This window comes from Idiotropiscis lumnitzeri, chromosome 1 (assembly GCF_059441095.1).
Source record: "Idiotropiscis lumnitzeri isolate Australia: NSW breed Sydney's pygmy pipehorse chromosome 1, RoL_Ilum_1.0, whole genome shotgun sequence".
In the NCBI taxonomy this organism is placed as follows: Eukaryota; Metazoa; Chordata; class Actinopteri; order Syngnathiformes; family Syngnathidae; genus Idiotropiscis; species Idiotropiscis lumnitzeri.
Window position 1 is genome coordinate 10583373 of NC_142391.1, and position 19809 is coordinate 10603181.

Genomic DNA, 19809 nt, shown 5'->3' on the forward strand with positions numbered 1-19809 from the left:
AATCAACGGAACTGAAGGTTTTTTTGCCCTGAGCAGTCATTGGCAACTCCTGCACTCCAGTTTTGCTTTTCCTTAAACCTTTTTTTTTAATTAAAAAATAAATTGTATTCCTTCTGGTGATGCAAAAGTTTTAGATTTCATAATTATTAATTTTTTTTGTGGTGTAATTTGAGGACCTAAAATATTTTAATATTTCATCAATATTTTACATATCAATGCATTTAATTACACACAAAAAAAATATACATAGTACCTCCCTTTCTATATGATCGGAATGACCTTAAAAAATATTGGATAGGGCGTTATCCAAAGTTAATCTGGTTCCCACGTTTTTGTTAAACGGACCCCTGAAAGTTTGTGGGCTGATCATTTGAGAGTTGGCCGTTACTTAATTGTGAAACCGATGCTGGGTCAAAAAAAAAACAAAAAAACGGTACAATCTATAGGGTTCCTGCTTTAAATGGGTCGCGTCACTTTGCTGGAATTACAATAACGCGACAATAAAGTAATAGAAACTGATGAATGATGAATTCAACTTCAGCATTGATAAAACATATATACCGTATTTCCTCATTTAGTGGATGGGGGTGCTTGTTTATTCAACTGCAGAGAATATCAGGTGTCTCCTGGGATCCGGCATTCATGGGGGCTCGCTGTATAATTGTTTGTTTTTTTTGTCAGCAGCAATTGTTTTGTTTTTTTGGGGGCAAAGTTTGAAATTACATTAAAACACTTCACCTCTACAGATGCCAACTACCACATTAATAACTAGCAGCAAATTATTTGTCGTTTTTTTTTTCTAGTGATGGGCAATGAAACTTTGGATTTGCTTCATGAAACAGTTGTATTTTTTTTTCTTTTTAAACTGACTTGCCATTTCTTAAAGCCTTTGATTTAATGCAACAGTGGCACCAAGAGGAGTAAACCCCCCAAAAAAAACACGAGTTCATGAACTAAAATTTGAAGCTTCATCATTTCCATCACATTTCCATCTTTCTCTCTTGAGGGGTAGAGGAAATACGCTCATTCAAATGAATTCCGAGTAAATCAATGATATGCATATGATGATGTGGTGACATTCTGCAGCGATCTTATGTAGTCGTACTGTACTTGCTGTTGTTGGACACCAATCTGTGAAGATTAAAATGTGGGGGGAATGTACAAACTTGCATAGATAAAGTGATTACATCAGAGCAGCTTTAGAGTAAGGTGCCCTAAAATGAAACATTCGTTTAGATCAACTGTACAGGCTCTTCTTGTCACTCCCCTTTAGGGAGTAGCTGCTTGTTGCTGGAGGTTAAACTACCAACAAAGACAAAACATTAACACTCGGACCACTAACATATATGCAAGTTTGCAATTTGGGCTATTAAATCTCCACGAGCGGGAGATCTGATTGCGTGCTGTGATGGTTGAATGGATGTGAAGACTTTCGAAATGAAGGCCCTCGGTAATACAGAACTTGATCCCCCTTCCCCAACAAGTATGGCTATTAACAGAGTGACACATGAATGACATCATAGAATCATCAGAACACAGACCTTGACAGACACTTTGAAAGGTCTTTGTACACATTTTCCCTGGGATTGTACAGTATATTTGGATTTACCACACGGAGGGGGGAAATGGCTGCTTTTGGCTATTCTCAATCCTAAGGCTATTTGTTTCTGTTTTGGCTAGACCACCACTTGGGCGGCCGGTGTATTAAAGGAGAGACATCTCTTTAAGAGAAACAAGGATTTAAAAAAAAAAAAAAAAAAAGAAAGAAAGAAAGAAAAAAAAGTCCTCTGATTGGCTTTTAAGTCGGCACTGAATTTGAAAAAGGGGAGTGCCACTCGACGAAGATGCACGTGCACGCACGAGCGGCGACCCCCCTTAATAATACACATTTCTTAAAGGTTGTTAAAAGTACAAGACAGTACATACAGTAGACATGACTCAGTTCTATTAAAAGCGCGAGGTTGTAAAACAATGACATCATTGAAGGGGACGCGCTGTACTGATCTGAGCGTAGTAGTCTCTACCTCAACCATCAACGTGTGCAAATCGAGTGAACACCGAACATGCGAGGTGCGCCTCTAATGCTACTGGACTCAACCTGTAGAGCTACATCAGGTGATGTGGTGGGAGGGCTTTAGTTGAGTACAATAAGATGAGAGCAGTTCATTGTCCAGATGAGAAAAAAAAAACTCTCATAATAGTTGTGATATCTCATCGACAGCAGAAGCACTTAAAGCGGCGCCCACTTGCTGCCCCCAAACCACCAATTTATGACAAGTCTGACCCATGGGCGGGGGTCTTGGACCCTGCACCCGTCTCTTCAAGGACACACTGTCCACTCGCTTATTTACCATGCAGAGCGATGGATCGCAAAGCAGCCCGAGCTTCGTGCAGGCTCAGCCCCGTAAAATGAAGCGCTTAAAGCTGGTGGGGGGATGGGGGGGGGCAGTGTGAAAGAAAGAAGAGTGGGGGGGGGGCTCAGAATGAAGATGGGCCATCCTTTGAGCGGCTTTCAACATCATTGGCTCTCTGCGGCGGCGTTTAGGTGGGCAAAGGGTCGTCGTCGCCTTTACTGCACTTGCACTTGCAGCACAGCACGATGGGCGTGGCCAGGAGGAGGAAGGGGGAGGCGACCAGCAGGAGTAGGCCAAATCCAGCAAAGATCCCCACCACCTGCAAAGAGATAACAAGCATTAAACAAAGCTTAAGAAGGCACACTAAACTTATAATCAAGATGAATTAGACGCCAATTACCCCCTATTGATCGAAGATAACAAAGGTCCAATTAAGGTAACATTTAAGGTGAGGTGAAAATCATGTTTTGGGGAATCAAGGCATATAGGCTATATTTAAACCAATAATATAGGCTTTTATAAATATTTTCAAGGAGTGTTAATTACTCACATTTTTTCGCTATTGATGCAAGAGCTGTCGCTTATTGTTACAACTGTTATTAAAAGCGTCTGTTTTGTTTTGTCCTTTTTTCAGTTTTTTATTTTAACCCCACCGCAAAAAGACATTATAATTGTCTATGTATTTTTTTTCTGGCTGTGAGAACGTTAAACATTTCCTAGGGTTTATTTGTAGTCATGTTCGCAACATGTAAAAAAAAAAAAAAAAGAAAATCTGAAAAAAAAAATAATCAGGACAATTTTATCACTCTCGATATGTATTTCAAAAAATATTTTACATGGTTTAAAATCCAACAAAGCAATAGAAAATGTCCCCATCCACTAAATTAAATTTAAAGAGGATTCAAAATCGGATCATTTGATATTATTCTACTTTTAAAAACAATTAAACTGCCATCTAATTAAAAAAAGTGTGCTCTTGACTTGAGCAGGTCGGTTACATGACCACAAGAGGGCGCCACACACAAGCTAATTTGGAGACACCGAGTTGTTTTGCACAAATACGCAGTCACATGCAACATCCACATACCGCAATGCCATTGCTCCTCTTTGTGAGGTCAGAGTCAGACACATGTGTTTTCATCACTAAACCCAAAAGCACCTTGGCATGCTACTCGCACACAACTGAAGATCCATATGAATTGAAGTGATCAGATTGGCGCAATTGTTATCATGGCAAGGTTGTGCTGGTGGATATTTTGTATGTCTGAATGCGTGAGAGGAGGCGAAGGAGAAACAAGGGCGTGAAATGAGGCAAGCCAAACAAAGACACGCATGCACGCACACTACAAGCAAGTGATGCCGTAGCTTGCTCCCCCACCAGCTGAACTGTAATTGTGTGACTCAGCCTGCCCCACTGGGCAACAGATGCCACTGTGTATGCAAATAATGACAGAAGAAGGAGGCTGGACAAAAGCGACACAGTACCCTGTGAATATCTTGACGAAACAAGCAAGTAAATCTTGGTTTGGAATGACGAAAATGTAGAAGTTGTCACTGACAGACGCTGGTTTTACTGATGGAAAAAAAAAAGCGAGCTAAGCACTGACGGAAGAGGGTTTTTATCCGTCAGTGTAATTATATCTAACCGGGTCTATAGTGCCGACGGATCTTTCAGTTCATCTTCACCTGTTCGAACACAGGACAGCATTGACTGCGTATTTTTGTGTGAGAGTGAGTCCTCCTGTTTTTGATAGGATCTCAGTGGGGAATGTGATTGGATAAGTAGGCAGAACCAGAAGATCTCACTTCACTTTGTTATCACCGCACAAATCTGCAATATTTGTTTGAGTCTAATATTTGATGTATGTGTATTAATTTACATATAAACCGAAGACCTGTAATCCGCCCATGACCCAAGAAAGAAGCGCATTTAAAAACAGAAATTGGTGTGCGCTACTTGGTTTGGATTTTATTTACACTGGGTCACAATACGGAGATGGATTTTGTTAACTTTTTGGCGTTTTAGGAGTTAAAACAGCTGCAGGTAGCCGCCAGTTCAATAAGCGTATCTGAAATGGACCGACTGTCACTTTAAAAAAAAAAAAAAAGCAATTACAATCCACGATGAACGCAGTTTTAGCAAATGTTTTTAATTTTAGCCTTATCGGATATTGGCTCTTTGCTTTTGTTTTCTATCTGATAAATAGAGCAGAACATTGGTTACGTAAACCCTGCGAATATGTGAAAAGGTGCACATAATCGGCTTAGGACGACGATGCTACCCGTCCTTTTTCTTCCATTGTGCTCTAAAGATAACTTAGAAGGAATGCACGTGTGTGTGCCAGCTCAGGCGAGCCCGACGCAGACAGAGACAGCGAGAGAGAGAGAGGGATGGACAGAGCACGTGCAAAGCCACTTGGTGCCCTTGAGAGTGCGCGCCAGGGGAGGAGCGGTTCTCACCTGTGTTCTGTGCCAGATAACAGACGCCCTGGAGTGGCCCAGTTTGTTTCGACATGGCCCTTTGTCATAGTGGATAAGGAGGAAGTCGTCCTGTCATACACACGCGCACAAAAACAGATTACACCGGAGCAATCTCAAAAGGCGTACGCAACTGTTGTGCAAAACAAAAGTAATGCAATCTCAAAAGGACCCATGTGACCTAGATGGATGTTCTTGTACACCTGCTACACAGCTTGAAATAATTTAGTTGGCAAAATCTGCATTTCATCAAAACACATTGAATAGCAAAACTGAAAATCAAACACAGAGATGCTCCCAAAAAGCTTCGCTGGGCTGCAAGCACATGTGTCACTCACGTCGAGAGAGGTAGTGCACACTGGAGGCTGACATCATCGGCAAGTACACGAGCGTAGTAATACATACACATGCACGCACACGTGCATAGTTTGCTGCTACACGCATTGTGAATTAAAGAAATAAAAACAGCAGATTATACAAAAAAGGAAAAAAAAATGTTCTTTTTTTTTAATCGTTCAATAAAACAATTGTTTTAAGTCCCTGAGCTCAACCTGAAAAGAAAAAAATTGTTATTCCTAGTTAGTTAAATAGTTATTAAGTTATTCCTCGAATTAAGACATTGATTCACAAAACTGGTCGACAAAAACAAAAAAAAAATATTTCGAGCCTTGTGTAATTACATAAGATGCAGTGCTCTCCTGCTATCAGCAAGTCTCTTGATGGATTGCAGAGAAATAAACATGCAATGAAATGAAATCATTTCCCTTGCTTTTCAACATGTCGGAATTATTAGAAGGCGAGGGCCTACTCACATCAAGGGATTCCAGACAGTACCAGCAGAAGGCGTGCTTGCAGTTCTTGCACATCATCTGCGCACAGCCCTCGTCCCTCTCGATGTACACTTTGCATTTAGGACAGCGCTTGATGGGGGCGTCGTCCTCGTCATTCTTATAGAACGAGCTGGAACAAAAAGACACGAGGCTGTTGTTTAATCCCGCCGTTGCTGCACATAATTACATAACAATTACATTGCATCACAGCACACAAAAAGGTTCATAACAGGGTACAAACTGGTGCGGTGTTCATGTGCATTATCCCTCACTAATTTAGCAAACAATAATATTGGAATGAAATGAGGTGAGTTTTATTATTTGTTGCAGTGTTTCGGTCGTTTGGGGCAAGTGGAAAGATGATCGTTATCAGGAAGAGGTAGAAAAAATGAGGAGACCGACAATTTGGAATTGTATAATTTTGGATTATGTTCCTCATTAACTCATTTAATCCCAGAAATTTTCACTCGTGGAAACCCCTCAATTCCAGTTTTCCAATTTTTCTGGATTTTGACCGATTTTGCGAGGCCAACAGAATATTGTGCTCTAATGCTATAAAAACACATAGCTATGACGCGAAAAAGTTAAGACGTATAAATACGTCTTTGGGAGGCGAGAACTACATTTTTGAAAATGTATATGTATGTCTTCTGGATTGAATGAGTTGATAGAGGAAAAGAATAACCTTATTTTCATCAACATGTTTTTAACAGTCAAAAGTGATTTTTTTTACTCCAGTAGAGCTATTACAAAAACAATCCAACGTCGTTTTTCTTTTAAACAAGCGCCACCCAACTAAACAGAATTGAGATAATTTTGCGACTTTTGTCATTTTATTGTCACAACGCTAATAAGATAAGTTGTTACATGCACGCACACACACGATTTTTATGTGTATTTAGAATTTCTTTACACCGCATTTCATCTTTCATTCTTTGTAGCCTTTTAGTCGTCTTTTTAAGATAGTTGAAATTTCGTCCATAAAACAAAATGATGCCCAGGCGCACAGTCAATTGAACCAGAAGACATTTCACGCAATGTGAAACGCGACAAATATTTATCATCACATCAAACTTGGCGTCAAAAATACATGACGCCACTGATCTACTTTTGTGTGCTCCACATTCTGTTATTTCTGGAGCAATCTCCACAAACGCCAATCAAATAAATCTACTTTAGCATTTTATCTGATTGGCAGCTTTTCACATTCTTTTGCGCTCCTCCTGGAGCCAAACGCAGGTCAACAGCAGTGTGTGTATGCAGCAATTTTAAAACAGACCGTAATCCAAAATTTGCCTGATCAGGTATCAGTTTCTACTCACACTGAATTTAAAAGTTGCGATAAAAGGTCAGGTGTGCAAAGAATAAACTTGTCGTTCTAAGCGTAGACTTGCTAATCCTCTCTGGCTCCACTGCGGCCTCTGAGCGAGGAAGCCTGACAGGCCTAATGACTTTTTCCACAGTAAGAGGATATCACAGAGAAATGGGTCAGCTCCATGCAGAGCGTCTCGGGGCAGCCCTCTTCTGGAACCCCTCCATGCTGAAAATGGGCAGGGTGCCCAGGTGAGACCACATTTTAGTTGGAGCTTATTGTTTTAAACCTTCGTATTAATCTAAGATGGAGCGCTGGCTGAGTCAGCCGGGCGAGCTATCAGCTTTAAACTGTGGATGCACTTCATGAATCCGGCATTTTATTGACACATGGCACTTAGGTGAGGTGGCCAGAGTATGACGTACCGATCGCTACTTGTCAATATGTCTCATTTGAAGTGGAGTGAGTCATGCCGGTTGGCGAGTGTCAATTTAGGGTGTTTAAATAATAAATAAAGATAAATGCAGTTATTCAATTACCCTGATTTTTAACAATTTAGAACTGTAATGGCTGCTTTATGCAAATCCTAGACAATTATATTTTTATGGTTTTCGTTGCAGTGGACAAGACATTTCTATTCATTTTCTTGAAATGTTTTGTCCAAGTGTAGCTAAAGAAATAGAAATTGGAAATGTTAAGATGGAGACTTTCAATGGAAATTTATTGATAAGCTCAAATTTGGTCAATTTCGATTGAATTCTTTTAAATCATTTTGAGTGTCGATCATTTCTCATATTCTACAACACTTGGACCGTAACAATGGAGTGGGCGGTGACTGATTTTTACCACAAATGAAGTTAAAGGTAATGTTTAAAAAAAATAAATGTTATATGCCTTCATGTTTACAATGCTTGAAATCTGTTTTTATTAATAGCACTCCTCCTCATTAAGGGAAGGAATTTCTATTATTTACCATTCATCCATCCATTATCTAAAGCGCTTATCCTCACGAGGGTCGTGCTGGAGCCTATCAAAGCCGTCTTTAGACAATAGGCGGGGTACACACCTGAATTAGTTACCAGCCAATCGCAGGGCACGCAAAGACAAACATATAAAGAGAAATTTGTTCAAGAAAGTATATTTGTTGCTAAGACTTGAACAACTTTTCTCAGCCAAAGATAAATGTCGGGTGCTGTAAAACCTTTGTGTGTTTTATTTATCTTTGTTAAAGTAGGTCATCAAGGTGTGAACAGATTTTAGTCATTATCACAGAAAAAATTCTTGTGACGCAAGTCAACGCCACACATTCCTTTCTGACATCACAACAGAAGCATGCAGGTCTTAAGATGAAGGAGATAAGAAACGGTACCTGTTCTCCCCTGGCAGGAAAGAGGTGATGGGAAGGTTGTTCTCTGAGCAGACCTGGCCAGGGTGCCAGTTGGCCTTGCAGGTCGAACAGAACTCAAGCGCGCAAACGGCACATTGGACCAACTGGGGTAGTGCCGGTGAATCAGCCTCCTTCAGTTGGCACACTGCTTGGCAGGTCGAGGAGGGACACCACGTCCGGCAAGGGTCCAACAGCACCTCTGATGGTACAAAATGAAAAGGTCACAATCATTGACACGTGCCCTTTCAAATGGAGACATTGCACAGCCACAATAATAGTTTTTAATTAGTTACTAGTCAACATGTGTCAACAGTAAAAAATGGGCCCAAGGAATTGATCAGCTCAATTTAATTCTGTGTTTTGCCAGCAGAAAATTGTTAGTAATGAAAGTTAGAAGTACAATTGGCACATTTGGGCTGGATGCTTATTGAAATTTAATCACAATTTGGATTTTGCCTTCTCTTAATCTTTACGTTATAATCAAAGGAGAACTATAAATGTGAAGAACGGCGCTATGCATTTCCAAGTTCCCGTCGTTGCGAAAGTACCCTGAATTAATGATGGGAAAATGAAGCTTCAAATCTGCTTCATGAACGAGCTGTAGTATTTTTGGACTCCTCTAGAGGGCACTCTTTGTTTAACATTGGGCTGAAAGCACAGCAACTTGCCTTTTTTTAAACCCTTTGTTTCAACCAACAGCGCCATCGAGAGGACTCAAAAATACAACAACTGGTTCATGAAGCAAATGTGAAGCTTCGTTTTCCCATCACTACCCTGAATGCATCATGTTGCATAATTTAGCGTATGTGACTCTGTTGACCCTTAGCATTCAAAATCTTTAATGACACGCCAGTTGGACTTTACTGTCAAATTAAACATAACAAAAAGAATTACACACATTGTGTATTCAAATACAAAACATTCTTCATTTTTATTTTTAAACCCTTGCTAGCTGCTAATGCTAAAGTCAATTTAATATCCCATTTAAATGCTAACAAGAACTTGGCCTTGGCCTTGGCGTGATATTCTCCCAAATGGCGAATACTTGCACAAAAACGCAGCGGGAACAAAGACACACACACAGGTGCGATAACACTATTCCAAGGTAAAACTTCTTCCCAATCTGCGAAAAACAAGTTATTTATAAGGATCAATTGCAAATTTCTTGCGTTCTCAGAGTGTACTCTATCCATGCATGACATGAGCCAGTATTTGTTTTTTTTTCAATTGCTATATTTTGAGTCAATTATTATTTTTGCTTCTTGTTGTCCTTTCAAGTTATATTTAAAGGAATACAAAAATATGTTTGTTTTTTTTGTTTTTTTACATGATTATTTGATTTTGACCAGCACGCATTTCTACATAACACAGCAAGTCCCCAAACTTGCGAAAATAAGAATATAAAATAATTCCGATAAAGAAATAAGGACAATGATGAAAATGCAATCGGCTTGAATTATGGATGATATTTACATGGTCATTTTGTTCATGACGAAATGCATAGTTTTGAAGAATAAAGAACTTGAACGTGTTGGGATGAATGGACATGAGATGATAGTTTTGAGTGTCGGTAGTTGAGACATAGTCGAACAAGATACTAAGTTTTCGAAAACACCAATTCTTTCCTTCAACGTGATTTCAATCTAAATCTAAATAATTGTTCAAATTGACTGCATTTGAATAAAGATATCCCAACCCGATACATTTTTATATCGCTGTAAATCTAATGCAGCAAGAGGTTCAAACCAAGTAAATAAAATCTTTACAGCACATCACTTGTACAACAAAGAGTCATGATGCAGCCAGACTACATTTAAATATACGGCCTTGTCTTAAACAAACCGCAATCTACAAAATGAAATCAAATAAATGTGATGCTGTGCAGGAACTAAACAAAGATCATAAACTGGTCTGTGAATCACGAAGGCTAACTGGAGCACTTCAAACAATGAATACCGATGCCGTAACAGTTGTTTTGATTTTGCCGTTCCCTTATGAGTCACCAAGAAGCAACGTTTGATAAGAGAGATGGACCAATTTGATACGGCTCCTCTTTTCTTATGTCATTCGACTCACCCTATCATGCTATTTAATGTGTGATCTGTTCCATTTGGCGGCATTTCATAAATCTGTCTACATTTTTTGGAAGAAATGGGAGCGTTAAAGCAATACATCTACTATATCCAACATTCAACGTCATATGTTGTCATTTTCTGGTCATTGCCCCCCCCCCTCCCTTATTTCAAATTTGTTAATTTCTTCTGCACATATTCTTGTAGTAAGAACCAAGTTCAGCATCCAGTTTGCGCTGGCGTGTAGGCGTGAACCCGCAGTTTGAGTGCCATAAAAGCATGAATGCGTTGCTTGGTTACTGTTCTCCAAAGCAGCGAGAGGTCTCGGCAAATGTGGTCATTAGTACAAAAGCAATTAAAGCGGTCGGCGACAACTCGGAACCTGCCATCATCTTTCCTGCATTGAAAACAAATCATCACGTAAAATTTGGACCTTGCAACTATTTTTTTTTTCATAATTACACATTTGCATGACTACAACAGCGCAAATGGTTTCTAATGTGGAAAGGAAGTAAGACAGCATGACACTGATGATTGTTTCCGCCCGAAGCCCCGCTGCGCGCGTGTACTTCACCGGAAACCGTGTCAACGTGTGTAAATGATTGACTCAGTACAGCCACACGTGTCCAGTCGCCATTGTCGTCATCGCTTTTGTGTGGCGCTGTGCAATACAATAGCTGAGGGAGGAGCACACATGGGGCTCGGAGGATGCACGTGCCTGTGAGAGTGGCCATCGCCGAGCGAGCCACAGCCCTGCTGAGGTGGCCGCATGCTAAATAGTTACATCTTGTTTTTTTTTTTGTTTTTTGCATTGATTTACCTCTTTCAAATTGAAGCTTCTTGTATCTCTGCATCATCTCTGTGGCCACCATGCACTCAATCTATAAGAGCCCGGAGAAAAGGAAGGAATAATGTTTAAATTAGTGATTTGAGCAATTGAGTGGGGAATTTCTGAAACGGTCGAAAAATTACAACTTGTGTCATAGGTAACTTCAAAGTATCAAACTCAATAAATGAACAGGCTTTGGATAGTTAAGATGGTGAGAACAAATATTAAATTGAGGTAGGGGCAATTCTCTTTACAATAAAAGCTACCAATTAAACAAATGATAAAAAAGGCAAAGACAGTGAAAAAAATCAATAACATAAAAATCAGTGAAGACAATAAAATATTAAAACAAAGCCAAGTCTCATGCTGGGTCGAAAGATAAAATGAAAAAAGTTTTAAAGATGGACAGAGGGGGGCTTGTTTAACATTCACCAGGAATTTCAAAAGGAGGGACCAGCAATGAAAAAAAAAAAGTCGATACCCTCTGAGCCTCCTTATAGTCCTCAAGTAGCGTCAGACCTGAGTCGGGGGACAGTTATGTAGAGGTGGAGGAGCTCAGAGAGGTAAGATGCGGCGAGACCATTTAAATATTTAATGACAAATGAAACAACCTAAAAACCATAAAAAATAAATAAATAAAAAATTGAACTCTAAAAAGTACGTAGAGCCATTAAAGGGAGTCCAGAATTGAATTTGTAGTAAGTGTCAAAACAGAGTGCAATACAGTTGTCTGGACAAGCTGTAAAGAAGGCATGGATTACGGTTTCTAAATGCTGTTGTGAAAGAAGATGCTTTGCTTTCATCTGCCTCTGATTAAAAAAATAAATAAATAAATAAATAAAAATAAAGATGGATTAAACAACAGCACTAATTTGCTGGTCCAATTTAAAACCCAAATTTGAGATTGTTGGCTTTAGATAAGATGCCAGGAGGGCCAAGCCAACAGGGTGAGATGTAGAAGGGACACTGGGACCAAACAAATTTTTCACTTTTATTTTTGTTGAAGCTCAAGTACTTTAGTGCCATCCGGGTTTTGATTTCTTCCAAAAAGGCCAAAAGTGGTGTTAAGGATAGCATACAATGAAAATAGCTGGGGCCCCAAAATTGAACCCTGTGGAACACCACACGACATTGGGGCAGAGCGGGACTCAGACCAACCACGGCTAACACAAAAAGTCCTGCCTGCAAAATAGTTTCCAACCCACTCTAACCACTACCGTGCCCTTGTGGTGCTGCGGACGAGTCAACAAAATACGAATGTCCACCATATCAAAACGCTGCAGTCAGGTCCAACAAAACAAGACACACAGTCTCCAGTGTCATTAGCCAAGCGGATGTCAGTAAAAACTTAACAGGGATGACTCTGTACAATGCAGCATCATAAAACCTGACTGGAAAAGCTCCATGATGTTATGTTCATCCCAAAAACATTTTAACTTACTGCAGCTAAGTTCAGTCACATTTTCGATCTGCGTGTTCACGTATGCGGGAGAATCGGAATGTTCGTGCAGGTACCAATCGATTCTTGAGACTCAATGCCCAACCCTAGACATCATACCCGACCGCTTTCCATGAAAGTAGAGGAAGGTCAAATTTTAGGTATCAGGACTCAGTGATGTCTTAACATTTTCAAGAATATACTGCTTACAAAACCAAATTAGGGGATATGTTGGATAAATGGGATGTTTAAGAGCCTGAAAAGCTGCAGGATATGCCTTCATATTGGCCATGAGTCATCACAAAGTTGAATGATGGCGTCAATACCTCATTTTCCTGCAAGTGCCCTCTTTTTGGACAGGCTGAGTCTGGACAGCTAATTGCAGTTTCAAGGCCTTCTTTAATCAATAGTTCCACATACTGCTTCAGGCACTGCAGGGAAGGGATAAAGAATAATCAGACAGTCTGACATATACGGCAGATAAATGAATTTAAAACAAAAGAAAAATCAGAACAGCAAATAGTCTTAACACTTGACAAAGAGTTTTGCTCTGATCCTCTATCCTGAGAATGTCATTTAGAGCTAAAAATCACACCGAAAAAAGATAAACATTTAGCTTGGCAGCTTTGCAAATGTGCAGCACATTTTTCACTTTAAAAGCGAGTTCAGAGATTTGTTCCTAAATGCATTCGACATGTTTGAAGACAATTGCTGATCACACTTGCAAAGAATGACAACTTTCACCGTTTCAGTTTTCTGAGTATTTTTGGGGGTTTCTAAAACGGGGCCCAGTGACCTACTTGGGCGTCGGCATGAGTTGCCCCCTCCCACACTGCGTAGGAACTTGAGTTGCCGAGCGAGTGACGTCATTGGGAAAGTGCCATGAGTCACCCCTCATCCAGTATATAATTTTTACGGCGTCAGTGTGCAATTAGCCATCTCAGCCTGGAAAATGCATCTCCAAATGTCACAATTTTCTTCTGTTGTGCATTTTGTGTCATGCAGAGCATTCTGGGATGATTAACGCTTCACAGCCATTAAAAGCTGGGGCAATCATTGAAAAACTCCGATTTTCAGAGGTTGAAGTGGGCATAAGTGGAGATGTTCACATATTTTTTTTTTCCAAATCATTTTTGTTTTAATTTTATTTCGTTCACAAAAAGTTTAGTTATTTCATGAGGTTTTATAAACAAAATCACCTTGGTCATTATACTATGGCGGTGTAATTAGATGAACCAAGATATATTTGAAATTAGTCAAACTAAAAAAAGGGGGGAGGAGGGCAATTTAAAAAAAAAAAAAAAAAAATTGTATCATTTTGGTTAAAACTGCCAGTCCAAAGAAAACTATCCCTTTGGAAAACATCACCGTCTGACTCCACTTTACGAACTGTTATTCTGAATTTAAAGCACACATCGGAGGAAAGGCAAACAATTAAAGACAGAAGATGCGACTGACGAGGTGTCAATCATTCCCACGCACACATCACACTCTTGCGTCTTGTGCTTGGCTTTGAGGAGCTTTTCTGAAACTTCGGTCAACTCAAACATTACCTCATTTAATGCCATTGACGGCTAAAGACGTCAAAGATCCATTTTTTATTTTTTTGTTCTTACTCGGCTGGTAATGAATGAGTTAAATAGGCTGAACTTAGCAGCCACAGCCAGTAAAATAGTCTTCAGAGCATAAACATGAACAGGTTCCTAAAATGTATTCATCGAAGGTTGATTGGTTGCTGCTCACCAGTGTACAGAAGATACATTGGCACTGTGTGATGGTGGTCATCTGCTCCAGGGGGAATTCTCCAAGGCACAGCTTACATGAGACCAGGGGGTCCACGGCCAGCTCCCATGTGGGACGGTACCGTGCCGCGGTCATCTTCGCCGCCACAGAGCTATAACAAAAAAAATAAATACATTTTAAAAAAGGAAGAAAAAATTCATTAACGTGGTCAAACATTTTTGGAGGAAATTAAAAATGGGTGGCAATAAGTACCTCACTCTATACAAATTAGCGCTGTCAAAATTAAAGCGCTAACTCAGGCGATTAATCCAAAATTTTTTAACTCAGTTAAATATTTTAACTCAATTAACTCAGTTTGATTTACTTCAAAAATAATTTGCATACTTTGCAAATATTGTGCCGTATTATCTGTCTTTAGCACGTCTCAGAACAAAACACTGTGTTTAAGTTACCACTGGGCCTTGCAAACCAACACTACTGCAGTGTGGCGCTTGTGGGCAGTTTTGAGAAATGTTTCGAAAATAAATGTCTGCAAAGATGTCTCCATTTCGATCGTATTCAAGAATCCAAGAAAGCTATTAGAACAGTCTTTGAATTAAATCTACTTCATATTTGGTGATTTTGCATCAATTCCAAGATATTATTCAAGTAAATATCTGTTATAAGCTTCGCAAAAAATAGTAGTTGAAAAATGTGATTCATTACGATTAATCATGGAATTTTTTGTGATTAATTAGTTAAAAAAAATGAATCACTTGACAGCACTAATACAAATGTGTTTTATTTTTCTTTCCACAATGTAAGATGGGTAGAATTTTATAAACATCTTGGGTAGGATGTCGCACAGTTCGGGGTTCGAATGTCGGCTCTGACTTTCGTGTCAATGTTCAACCCAATGCTGTCAATCGACTCATACTGATCAGCTGAAAATCGTATGACCAGCCCGATTTCTGATCATGTGATCGACTCCGGACAACCCTAATGGAAGACATAAAAATCCAAAATGACTTCATCTTCACTTTTTGTGTTCTGGGAAAAAAAAAAGAAACCAATGCAGCTCCCTTCCATACTGGAGAGAAAAACAGTTTACTTATTCATTCCACGCCAATGCGTCTCAATACCAGCAGAGTCAAAAGAGTTATTTTCACCAGCGTCGGCTCACTCACTCCATCTGAGGCGCACCCACGCCAATTTTTCTTTTTTACATGAAGTGGTCTAGCACGTACGTCAACACTGGTATCAACCCCTGGTCTTGCTGCTTAGCAACTGACTGAAAGCGAATTAGGGAGGTAATAGGTGCATGGAGAACGATGAATGATCCAGATGCCGAGTCGGCGCTTAGTAGAGCGCAGATTATGACTTAAACGTGGAATTTTCGTTTGAAAATTATTTTCAAAAATGCTCCATCTCGTTAACGCTGGGCATCGCGCAACGTAACGAGAGTATTTGCGGCCAAGTAGTGTGCTCACTTTGGACAAGAATGACCGATAGTCAATTTTACACGATCATCAGAATTACGAGTTTACAAAAGACAATCCTTCATTTTAATTCCAGTTATGGAAAAAAAAAAACTGTATTTGAACTTTGATCAGTCATCTCACCAAAATATAATCAGTTCATTCCTGGTCCAAAAATTGCAAAATGATTTGAAGAAATTGATTTATTAGCTTTTGAGTAGTCCAGGTTGCCTCAACACATATCCACATTTATGCCGCACCCCACCCATCAAAGAGTCCACGGATGACATTAAAAGGTGACGTAAATACTCTAAAAGAACACATTAATTCAATCTTATCTCGTGATTTTAATCAAACCTCCGTCGGAGGAGGCGGAGGAAAAGTGACAAATAGTCAAAATGTGCGCTTGGTGTCTGACTCACAGAAATCACGAGGCATTCATCCATCTATTCAGCATCCATCACATTAACCGGAAAGCAGCGAGCGGAAACGCCTCTCCATTATGCAGACACCGGACTCGTAAACCGAGGCTTAAATGGCAATTTGTTATCGAGTGCTGAGCCAAGGTGCCACTACATGTGAGTGAGTGGCTTCTGTGGTTTGAAAACACGGGAATGCCATTCACATCAAAATGGGAAGAATTATTTGTCGTGGACTAGGATGAAGATTTCTAATGCTAATGAGGGAAAATATGGATTGACAAATTGGTAGAGTTGTAATATAAAATAAAGTCCTCTCAGGATGAAAATGATCAATCACATGACATGACACAGTAGGTCAGACTTCACATCAAACTGCCATGCACCGGTCCTGTAAAGAAATCCATCACGCTTTGATTCTTCACTTAAACAAGTGTAAACTCATGAAATGTGTCCTCATAGATTTGTGTTGTAAGCAACATTTCTAATAAACTGTAAAATGCGTCTTAAATAGGGATTAGCAGTCACATAAAGGTAGCAGTTAACAAATTGTGGACTATTATTTTCCACTACTAAAATCCATGACACTGCTTCAAGATTTAGTGCCGAGACAACAACATCATTGATAGAAATTTCATTTTATTTTGTAAAGATATAATGAAAAAATATTCTCACGTTTTGTTTCCCTCAAAAGTGCACAAGCTTTCAATAGATGGCCATTTTCAAACAATTAGAGGTGCTTGTATTAGTTGCTTGGATATTAAGAACAAATTGATCACTGTTTGAGTCTTTGTAAATAAAAAAGACTGCGACAAAAGTCGCATGATTCTCATTTTGACGAAATTCTTTAAAACCGATCCACGGCACAATTGAAACATGAAACATCTGTCATAAAAGCGTCAAAATGATTTCATGTGCCTGCAGAAGGTTAATGCGCTTCTTCAGACATCGCCGATACGTTTCAAGACAAGAATCTGAATACGAAAGATTTGTGAGAGGGACTTAACCTAATAGAGTCGTCATAACACGAATCTCACATGTGCATGGATAGAAATTTCACCAGCAACAGCGACAAAACATAACGTGGGATTGTGTGTGTCTCCAAAATGAGTATCGGACCAATTCAGGTGGAACAAAAGGAAGACTTTTCAAAAAGCGTTGTAAGGATGTCCTGAGTTGGTGAGAGAGACAAGAACACGACTCATAATTAGATTCACAGAGAAAAAGGGTGGTGCAGAGCAATTCCAGGGCTGCATTATTAACGAGATGGCCCATTATCCCTGGCATTTTCAAAGCATGTGCGCTTGCTATCTGCACATTTCCAAACAGAGCCTTACACTGCAGGAAGAGGTCATAGATTACGGCAGTGCTTCTCAAATAGTGGGGCGGGGACCCTGGGGGGGGGCGATCCTGAGGGGGGCACATGTGACCCAGGGTGGCTTTTTTTGCCACCGTACTACAATAAAGTGTAATTGCACATCAATTCCAGTAGTTGGCAGTGGCGCTCTCCTTGCCCATTGTGCGCAGCGAATATTAACTTTCCCGGTGTAGGTTTGATTTGCAACCACAATTCTATTAGTTATAGTAGCGGCGGAGAGTGGGTGGTGGTGCTTTGAACCTTCAAAGGTAATAGTAGGAGGAACAAACGAAACAAACATACAAGCACTCCAAGTAGTACCCATTTGCTTGCTGTATCAACATTTAAATGTAGGTTAATGCAACGATCAACGCTATTGCTTTGGGGTAGCGTCTTCCGCAAATAAGCATTTACGGTGAAATGCTGGAGGAGCAATGTTGCGCATTACACTACATTAGAATGTGCACAAAAAAGAGAGTGCGTTCTTTGAAATTATTTATAAGGCCAGATTTTTTTTTGTTTTAGTGCATTTTTCCTCAGCAGTTGTGATGTCATTTTCAGTCGACAACGAGTGACAAAATGGCCGCCCCCTGAGTTGTACAAAAACGGGTGGATTTTACTGCTTAACTCAAATTCCACGAACGCAATATGAATCAGAATTTCGGGTTTCGACTAGTGGGGCTGCATAGAACATTTTCATGGAAAGAAAGTTTTAGAGTTGACTTCCCCTTTAACTTTTATAAGCTTAAATAAAATTACCTGAATTCAGCCTTTTTTCTCTGGGTCCTCACTTTGAATAGTAATTAAAATAATTATTAATATCAATCAATATGAAATACTTTCCATATTCCCCAGACCAAATCGTTTACGTTTTCATGATCACATCAAAGCATTTTATCCATGTTTTTCAATAACATTTCAAGTCATCGGCGGAATTTTTTCCCCGATATTAAATTAACGAGTGAATCGAATGCTAGGTATTTAAATACAAGCGACCTAGTGTCTGCAGTGTTATGAATCGAGGTGAACATTCATTCAAACTGAAGGGAATCTATTCTTCGTATAGCTGATTGGCGCGGCATTCATGTGACTCCGGCTCCACGGCCATTAGACAAAGCCACAGAAATGCATAACAACCGATTGCGTAATGAGTCATGATGGAGTGAGTGATCATTTCTCTTGGGAGCAACATGGAAAACAAACGTCATTTTTAGCTTATTTTATACTCTCATGTTAGCCGCCACATTAAAGTTTGTGGGAAAGGTTGGGCATTAAGTCGCAAAAATTTGCATTGGGATTCTACATGAATTGTTCAGATTTTCAAATTCTGGTTTGGTGCCTCAGCTGCCGCTGCCGAGCCAAACAAAAACTTGGTTTGAACAACCAAAGTGTGGTTGAACTTGGTTGCCTCAGTGCAACATGACATGTAGAAGTATGAAAACGCTATCGAGGCAGAATGCAAAGTGTATGGAGGTCTCAATAACTAGCGAAAAAAAAAATCATAATCAGTAATTGGTCATTCAAAATGAATGCAGACTGATTTTGTCGAAATACGAAAATATAACAAATAATTTTTCACAAAGTTTTCTTTTTAATATAATCAACGATTTTAATTTTTTTTTAATTCACAGCTACCTTAATTTTCTATAATAATAAGGCCATTTTTAACACATTTCAGTTTAGACTTATTAGCATTTTGAATGGGTTGGATGGTGTTTTAGTAAAGCTAAATTGGTGTAATTTTTCTTATCTTGTTTTTTATATGATTAGTAATAATATAAACTCTAGATTAGGGCTGGGCGATATGGCTGAAAATTATATCGTGATACAAGTCTGTCAAATTGGTCGACAGCGATATATATTGATTTTTTTTTACTATAGAAAGTAAAAAAGGAAAAAGGGCAGTATTCGGAATAGGTTTATTTTAATTCTATATAAAAGTCAAAGACTGTTCAGTAATGGCTGAACATTTGTAATATGAAACAAATATGTTGTCCAGTCATTCATAGAAATAAAAAAAAAATACTTCTTACAATGTTTATTCCGCTCTGTTGTTTTATTTTGATCATTTATTGATACCATTTTCTATTGATATCAATCACCTGACTATTGCAATACACAATTATATCGATT

General features: G+C 39.3%; 1 protein-coding gene across 1 annotated transcript in view; it reads right to left on the reverse strand.

Annotated features, from left to right (window-relative positions):
* Positions 1–2043: 2043 nt before the first annotated feature.
* rnf144aa (ring finger protein 144aa) overlaps positions 2044–19809 on the reverse strand; it is a 28718-nt gene continuing 10952 nt past the window's right edge. Inside the window, exons 3-9 of the mRNA XM_088316253.1 lie at positions 14444–14594; positions 13027–13131; positions 11254–11314; positions 8344–8560; positions 5645–5792; positions 4815–4904; positions 2044–2673 (exon numbers count right to left, since the gene is read on the reverse strand). Coding sequence (XP_088172379.1) covers positions 2542–2673; positions 4815–4904; positions 5645–5792; positions 8344–8560; positions 11254–11314; positions 13027–13131; positions 14444–14578 — 888 coding nt within the window. The 5' untranslated portion in view covers positions 14579–14594 and the 3' untranslated portion in view covers positions 2044–2541. The remainder of the gene's footprint in view (positions 2674–4814; positions 4905–5644; positions 5793–8343; positions 8561–11253; positions 11315–13026; positions 13132–14443; positions 14595–19809) is intronic.